At 49.5% G+C, this 8,931-nt stretch overlaps 1 protein-coding gene across 1 annotated transcript; it reads left to right on the plus strand.

Annotated features, from left to right (window-relative positions):
* The first annotated feature begins 2,600 nt into the window (after positions 1-2,600).
* On the plus strand, positions 2,601-3,996 carry LOC126573500 (uncharacterized). Its single transcript, XM_050233668.1, has 2 exons — positions 2,601-2,853; positions 2,940-3,996. Exons 1-2 carry the CDS (start codon positions 2,819-2,821, stop codon positions 3,850-3,852), a joined length of 948 nt encoding a protein of 315 aa, XP_050089625.1. The 5' UTR covers positions 2,601-2,818; the 3' UTR covers positions 3,853-3,996.
* Positions 3,997-8,931: the final 4,935 nt, after the last annotated feature.

The following is an 8,931-nucleotide window of genomic DNA, read 5'->3' on the forward strand; positions in this document are numbered from 1 at the left end:
CGATATAACAATTAGTGTCACAGCGAGAGCCAGAGCCATCGGTTTGGCTGTTTGGTGTTGTTTGTCGGGCTGAAGCTTAAACCGTAGCTATTCACCTTCTTCTTGGGGCTTTGTGAACCTTACCGGCACCACACCGCAGAAGCAGCCACATTAAAGCTGTCAGCGTGCGTGGCTGCGTTGAAGGTGACGGCAGATGCACTTACAGGTGAGCTTCTCTTTAGCATCGTCGCCCCCTTGGGTCGTCGTGCGGTTTTGCGAAATCCGTTCCTCAAACCGCAATCAGCTGGCGGTGGGCCTCATTTGGCGTCGTCGTCGTCGTCGTCGTCGCCATCGACAGCGGCTTCTGGTTGGCAGGTGCGATAAAGCAACAATAAAAAACAATAATTAATATGCACGGCTGCGAGGGAGAACGTGATGGCAGGCCGGCTGGCTTAGAAGGCATTCGGGGTCGGGTTAGGTTCGATCAATGTTCGAACTGACACGCCGGCAGCCGTTTGATTAGCCACTAACCAGGCGCCCCCCCGGTTGGAGAGCCCTTTCGGCGGGAGGAACATCATAAAATGGTGAAACTTATTGGACAATCGGGTGCTGCAGCGGCTGTCACCGTGGTCAGCAGCAGGTACGGTACCGGCGCGATCGCAGGAAGTCACGAAACCGGATCACCGAACGGAAGGTGGCCGCAAAGGATGGAAGGAAGGACGGAACTTTGCTTGCTCGACTTACTGTCATGTGGTGACAGTTTTATGGTCAGCATTTGGAGGTGCCCGTACGAATCGGTTCGTGGCGATCGCCCGGAAGACGATGGCTTGGTGCTGATAAGGTGGTGGGCCGGTGGGATGCTCGTGAAGCCTGGTGGCTCTTGCTCTCGGCAGTGAGATCGGCAGAGGTCAGATTTGGCTTTCAGAAAGCCCCTTTTAAAGCGATCAGATTGTACAGCTTTCGTTCAATCGCGGTACGTGACGAGGAACGGCAACGTTATTTGTAGAATATTTTGTTCAAAAACATGCCACGAAATTCTGCTATGGAGCACGACTCAGCTGGAAATTAATTTGAACGTTAAGAATTTAAATTGTGAATTTATAAGAAACTCCAATAAGTATTCGATTAAAGGCATAGAACTCTCGTGCATTTTATTTTCCATAAAATTTAGGAAACATTCGTCCCAAAATGTCAACGAATCGTCAAATCATGTTCATAAAGGCCAATGCCATCTTTGATTCCTTCGCTTACGGATACAGAATTGAATCCCGCACCACAGCATGGCCTGCTTGAAGCCATCCACCCCAGCAACTCTATCCGATGGAGCAGCAAAAACTTCGTCAAACATCTTGACGTCGCTGTCATCTTGAAGTTATAAAATCAAATAAATACCCTACCACCGCTCCCTCACTTGCGTCGGACAACGATGGTGACGACCTGGAGGAAGCCGGGGAGGCGAAAACCTCGCTCGCTCGTTGGAGTTGGAAAAGTTGTAGGCCAACGCACGAACCGCCATCCGCCCGTGTCACCACGCGCGCGCGTGTTTGATGATGAGTCGTCGCTTGGTCGATTTTCACTTTGATATCGAAGCCGGTCTGGCATGTCGCACCGGGCCGCCGGGCCCCCGGGCACCGTGCCCCATTATTTGTTTACCATTAAAAAGTGAAGGAGAGACTGTTTTGTGGCACTCTTGAAATCATCTTAATTACCGAACCGAACGTAAGAAGCAATCGAGGACGGTCTGCCGTGCGATTTCGGGGTTCGCTACCACTTTATTTGCTCAATCTGGCCAAGGTGGCCGTTAACAGGTTTTGTCTGGTGTTTCAGGACGCTGCGATTGGGGCTGCGAAGCATAATGAAATAAACACCTCCACGGGTTGATTCATTTTGGAGTGCAATCTTATAGGGCAGGCCTGGTGGACCTATGGGTGATAATGTCTTGGTAGGAAACCGAGGTGAACGGTGTCCGTTGGCGAATGACGAACGGTTTTTCGGTATCTTTAATGAATAAAGCCCTTAGAAACACAATTTAATTACATCTTAAGACGATACTGGTGGTGATTCTGTGGTAAGTTGTTGGACAACGTCTTGTATCTTGACGTCTTGGGGCTTGACGAAGCGCGACATGTTTGCAAAAGAGCGTAAGTTTGGATTACTAAAGAAAGGAACATAAGGAGTTTTCCTTTAACTTAGAGATGCATTTAAATACAAGATAGATAACGATTGCATCTTGTAATCCACTAAATGCTTGCTGTTTAGCTCAGCATCCGGTAGTGAAAAATTGTCGAAACACAAATGACAGTGGCTGGGACTTGATCTACAAATTGTTTGCGCCGCAGTGACCGTCCGCCACGCACAATGAAAAAAACAAAAACAACACCCGCGTTGTGTGGGGCCGAACCAGCACAAACAGTCGAAGCCCCATTGGATTGTTTTGATGTTCCCCATAGCCTTTCCCAGTACCTTTTGTGCTCCGATTAATCGCATCTTGGTCGTTTCAGTTTCTAAGACGCCGAGACAACAACAACAACAACAACAACAACAGCACCATCGCGCTGTCGAGAGCAGAATGTGAATAAATAGCTCCAGAATTGAGGCGCGAGCGCTCAAAGTAGAACGAATCGTTGAAGGCCAACGTATCGGTAATCGGATTCCCCTCGACGTATAGACCGGTGATCGATGTGAACTGGCAGTGTTGTGCTGCGTTAACAAGCAAGCACTCAGCAAGGCTCAGGCTGGTGGTGGTGGTGGCGCTGGTGATCGGCTAGTGAAGTTTGTGATAACGACTGGTACGTCGTACGCGCCTGGCCCGAGTTGTACCAGTAGCCCGGGTAACGGCATGAGTAGGACACGCTGCGGCGACGTGATTTTCGTGTAAGGCTCTACAGTCTGTCGGGCAGACGCAGTTCGGAAACGGGCTCAAACGGAAATTGAACAACAGTGTCTTCCGTGCTATCTAGGATCCTGTGGATAGGATGCATTGCCGGTGGTGGACTGTCGGTCACGGAAGCACGCGCTGTACCGCACCATCGCCAACGAGGAGCAGGCATTCGACGGCTACAAAACGTTACGCTCGACTCCAGGAACAGCAACTTGACGAGCGGCTTGACCGCGGGAGAGCTAGTGCTTGAAGGATGCCAGGTGAACCACTTCGGTGAGGAGTTGTTTCAACTACTAGGGAGCCGTACCGGGTGTCTTAGCCTGCGCGGTGGCCGCATTCCACGGATTACCTATGCCTCTCCATCGTTGGATACACTCGTGGTGGACGAGACGGGACTGCAGGAGTTCGAGGTGAACAGCTCTTACCCTGTGGCCAGCTTGCGCATTCTGATTATCACACGAAATCCCCTGGAACAACTTAGTCCCGGGTTGGCACGGTTCAGTGGATTGCATCGTTTAGATCTCTCCCGGAATCAGCTCACGTTTGTCGAGCTCGAACTGTTCAACGGAATGAACCGGCTCCGTGATCTGGATCTGTCGGTCAATCGAATCGTTTGGCTCGGCACCGTACCACCGACCACCGTGCGCTTGTTGAGCATTCGCAACCTGTGGGTGAGCTACAATCGTTTGCAGTGGTTCGACGATTTCCCGGACGCCTTTCCGGCGCTGGATACGGTGCGGTTGCTTGGCAACCAGTGGACCTGCGGTTGGGTCGACCGTGCACGGCTTGATATTATGCGCCGGGGGATCACGGTGTTTGGAGCTGATTACGATTGTCCGGGTGAACGGCAGGGTGGACTTTGCTGTTATGAGGGTGACGATGACGTCACCGAGGATGATGCTGCGTCGTCGGTGGTTGCGCCAGCGCATCGGACTAACCAGAGCGATGGCGTCGTTGGTGTGCGCTACGGAAAGGTGGAAGTGTTTCTGTGATTCACGATCCACGTACTGGGCCGACAGTTTGAACATCGGGAATGTCAATAAACTTGGCAGCAGTTTTTGTAAAATGCACATTCTTTTGTAATTCTTCGAATAAAATGGTTTGTCATAAAGATTTTCACAATAAAACAATTCGACTTCATCTAGCTCACTTCGAGAATCCCTTTTCTAGGGCCGCCGTTGGCAGCTCGGCAACCTAATGCGTCCGATGCGGCCCTCAATGAAGAATGGATTAATTTCAATCAACCCACTTTCACGCCTGTATCCGGGGATCGCTGGTTTTTTGAATAATTGTGTCCGTAGATCTCCCTCTCCGTGGAATGCATTTCTCAACACATCGCTAGCAGGCAGCTCGGCATCGGTAATGCTGGACAAATAGAGGTCGGCCGGCAACCCGTTTCCTAATCTACGACCGACAATCAATGCCAGCATAAGTTCTATGTTGGGAAATCAATTTGGGAATCAATTTGATCGAAGCCAAACCGGGCGCTCGAGGGGTTAATGAGCGATGCGCCCGCAGAATGTGTGACCGTTGGCGAGGTTTGATTACAGGGCCCGACAATGTGCCGACACCCAGCGATCAGGGACCAGCGACCAGGGAAACCCACAGCACGGAGTTGCATTCCAGCGCCAGCAGCACATCGCATCGAGTCTCCCTGGTGGTGGAAGCAGCCCTGCCTTCCTCAATCCCTTGGAGCTCCTTGTGGAAGATTGATTTGAAGAACTCTTCTAGCTGAGAACATCATAACTTTTAATCTTCCCTCCCCGACCGACCAAGAAGGCCATAACTGCTGCTCGGCTCAGCTTTATGATTCGACTTTTCCATTATTCAAATGAGCACGGCACAAAACGTGAGCCACGGTGGACGTCAGGTACTTGACACGGGGACAAGAGGATGGGCGGTCGCGCGGATAGAACTTCTTTTTGGCGACGACGGCAGCAAACAACCAACGCAGAGAACCATAATAATTATCTCGAGTGCAAACCGACGGCCTGGTGAGGATGGGAAAAGGAGACTTTGGTCGTTGGGTCTTCGGTGATAGTTAAAAAAAAAATGGCGCTAGTCAAACCGGTGACCACGAGTACAGTTGGGCCCGGTGAATGGTTTCAGTTGTTTACCCTTGCTCAAGAAAAGCAAAAATACAACTGGCCAACAGAAGGTAATCTTTATTTGCGCTCAATGTATGGAAGCTTTATTGCTACGAGATGTTTAATGTATGTCTACTGATATCTGTCTGGTAGATACTGCGCTAGAGCCACCAAAAACTGTCTTTGGATGCATTCCAAACGTACAAGGGAGGGAAAGAAGAGTTTTACCAATTAAAAATGAAAGAAAACTAAGGAAAAAATTACGTTTTTCGTAGAGCAGACAGCAGCATAGAGAGAAAAGCTTCCAACTCGAGCTCTAATATGTGTTTGACCTACACGAGGTTGCGCGACGTACGTATTTTAATTGCTGCACGACGACATTCAGCTCAGCTGGAACGGAACTCGCCGGACTTACGGATTCATTCCCACGATACACGATCCACAAGGAGGATCGATTGTTCGAGACGCGTAAATTTAATTTATTTACCGTAAAGCCCATCGTGGCCTCGGTGGGCAAAGGAGCGGATCGCAAATCCTTTCCAGCATTCTCGTTCCCCCTCGGGAACTAGATCACAACCGATCCGGCGCTACGCACCTTGAAGGTCCCGGTGATTTGAATATGTCCTCGTGTATTTCCCTGTGAGGCAACACAAGGCATCAACATCGATTGCCGGTCGATATCGGAAATATCGGTTATTCCCTCTTTGCAAAGCGACCCGTGCGTCCGAAAGGAAGGAAGGGTCTTCTCGAGCCGGAGAGTGCGATGTAGCGACATGCGAAAGGTTACCTCAATAAATCTCCGAATCCGGAGCGAAAGGACATCCGTCCATGTCCTGTATGTTACCCACCGGTAGACCCTCTGTCCCTCGCCAGGATGAAAGTTCTTCTTCTTCATCTTCCGTTCCGCTTGCTCTCTGATGAGGGTAACCGAGAAAGGGGGCAAGTTTCTTTTCCAAAAGAACTCTGAAAAGAATGCAAATCGCGGGGCTGACGCCCTTATTTAAATTTCGCCGTCCACTTGGACAGTCCAGAGTTCCAGAGTCCGTTGCCGTCGCAAAAATTATGCAACCATTGTGTGTGTTTCGGGTTGGAATTTGATGCCGCGTCCTCGTCGTTGCTTTCTTTTGGGTGAGAAAATTCACACCCCGAAGGTCGGCTGCATCGCGTCGTCAATAATCTAATTTTGCATTGAAATCCGGGACGAACGTAAATCGAAGAGGAGGTACCATCAAACCATCAGACCGGGTGGTAGTATGCCAGCGGGATACTTGGCCAGAATCGAAATGACCTTTTGACCGTTTTTGCGTGCGCCTGCCTGCTGCGCCAAGCTAGTAGCCGCTGCGCCTGCTGCGTTTGGTATGGAAATTCATCGAAATCATATTACAATCGATCACAGCCTACTGCTACTCCTCCCGTGCGTCCGTGTGCCCTTTTTGGCGTTACCTCGCTAGAAAAGCGCGAACTGGCGGTTACCGTACCGTGACCAGCCACTGCCTACCGGAAGCCGGAAACGCGCGCGCGCGCACACGTATTCACGTTGAAACCGTTACAAAGTGCGGGGGAAAGTGCGTCAACAGGACGAAGAAAGGAAAACGGTCCACCTACGGAACTCGTTCATCGCTTTTTTGGCCTTTCTGGCACACGGTGGCATATGTGATGTTGCTCGCTGTGCTGAGAGTTATGAGTGGCGGCAATCGATCGGTGAAATGAACATGACATTTCAACTAAGTTTATGAACCGTGCAGGTAACGTTACGATACATTTGACGGCGAATGCCGGCTCTCTGGGAGGGTGTGGACAAGTAGGGCCTCTGACCGGGGGTGTTTTTTTTGTGAAGAATCATATACCACTCGAAGAAAGGTTACTTCTATGGCATAATAATCCGCGTGTAATGTTGGATTTATTGTTGGTAATGTTGGGAAAATAAAATAAAATAAAAAAATAGTATTTCACGAGAAGGTATTCAAAATAATATGCAACTTGTTGTAAAATTATTAATTTTCATTGGAAAGTCTAAGGGATCCAACATTATGTTCCGACAAACTGTTTTCGAGATTTATTGACTTCATTCTTTAAATGTCTGGAACTTGCCAAATCCGCTCTTCTCTTCCACTTCCAAACCACACGTGCCCATCTATCCCATCCCTTAACTTCCACTCCCTCCAGAGTGCGCCAGGAAAGGGTGCATTAAAGGGGGAAAAAATAGGAAGCATTTATTTGACATAAAAATCAAATTTAATAATATTTATTGATCCGATTTCAGTCACCGACGTCGCGCTCGATAAACACTGAAGTTCCCTATGGCTCGTGCCCAGGACTGCGGTGCACTACACGCCAACAACGATTGCGGTTCCACTTTTGCACGCTTCCAACAACGATCAGCGGAAGGCGCAACGAAGGGCGTTTTTGGTCGTCGGTGCGAAATGGAACCAAAAAAGCAGTCGAAGAAGTACTTCATCTCTGGCCGGAAAAAAAGCATGGAAAGAAAGGATACGGTACAACCCCTTAAGAAACCGATCGCATCTTCGATTGTTCACTTTCACCCTTGACTTGAGGCCGGCGTTCGCCTCGTTCGTGGAGTGGAGTTGTTGAGCTCAACCCTCCGTCTCCGACGAGACACAAGGGGTAAAGAGTATTGATCTTTTATTGTGCCTTTGGCGCCGCATCTCGCATCTTAGCCACACGGCAACCGTAATCGGCCAGATAAACGACGACGACGACCACGACGTCAATGATGACGACGTTCCGGGGGCAGTTTTGTGCAAAAAAAAACGCGTCCTCAACGAGAAGGAAGGAGTTTAGAAAGGAAAAAGGGGGAAGAGCAGTGGCCACAGGATTCGAATCCGTAATCCAACCGGAACGACACGGGATTACAAGTCGGTTAAAGGGCTTACAACTTACGGGGCGTGATGATGGTGGCAGCGGCCCCTCGAGGACGTTGCGTGCATGCGCAACGGGTGCGGTTCCGGTTCGATGGCAAAAGGCCACATGTTGCGGCCACCACTGATGCTGGACCGGTGGGTGGGTGGTGTTGGTGCCGGTAAAGGGATCATTTCCTCGGTTTCGGTTGCCTGGGGTTGTCCGACCAGTGTTTGTGGTCGGTGTTTCTGGTTTTGGGTTTGATTGGAAGTCATTAGGAAATTAGAGGCACCGAGCACCGAGTACCGGGAGGGTGGAAGGGGGTGAGAGTAAGTTAACACTTCTTAGGGTGATGAGTTCCGGGCTTCCCTGCTTTGTTGAAGAGATGGTCAGAGATGCTGCTACCCTCGCGGAGTGGCGTTGGTGACATTGATGAATCTATTCAATTCGTCTTTCTGGGCGATGGAGGCTCAGGTCTTATGATGGAGTATCTGTTTTCAATTTGGAAACCGAACCCTGGAAACTGGAAGATCTGTTTGCCAAATTTATCTAACTAGAATGTCCGTCAATGTGGAATGCATCAAATGGTTGATTCTTTTGATAGCAGTTGAGACATTAGATACAAAATGGGGCACGAATCCGTTACAAAACGGTTGCTCACTTTGCGCCGTATTTTCTAGAACAATTCCCTTTTTGGCGCCTTTTAGAAGCTTATGCTGCATGTTGAGAAAAGGTAAAAAAAGGAATTCACACGAATTCCTAGACCGGACCAGCGAACCAGCCAACGGATTTGGATTGGATACGGGATATAAATATTAAAATTTGGCAACCCAGATACCCAGCAGCTTATCTGCCGGGTTCCTCTCTCCACCAGCATCCAGACATTAGGACCCTTGTTCCAGGTGCCACCGAATCAGTGGTCCACACATTGGATTCCCGCCAAAAAGTGGCTCTTTTTTGCACCCAAACAATGGTAATCTTCCAGCGTTCAATCCCGATCCGGAATCAGAGCAGTTAATGAAACGGAACTGGACGGGATCTTAAAAAGAAGGTCCTCTAAAAGACCAAAAAAAAATGGTCGCTCTCGATTCTGCTTCAAAACAACAATCACAACAATCGAATCCA

Source organism: Anopheles aquasalis, chromosome 2, assembly GCF_943734665.1.
Source record: "Anopheles aquasalis chromosome 2, idAnoAquaMG_Q_19, whole genome shotgun sequence".
Classification (NCBI taxonomy): Eukaryota; Metazoa; Arthropoda; class Insecta; order Diptera; family Culicidae; genus Anopheles; species Anopheles aquasalis.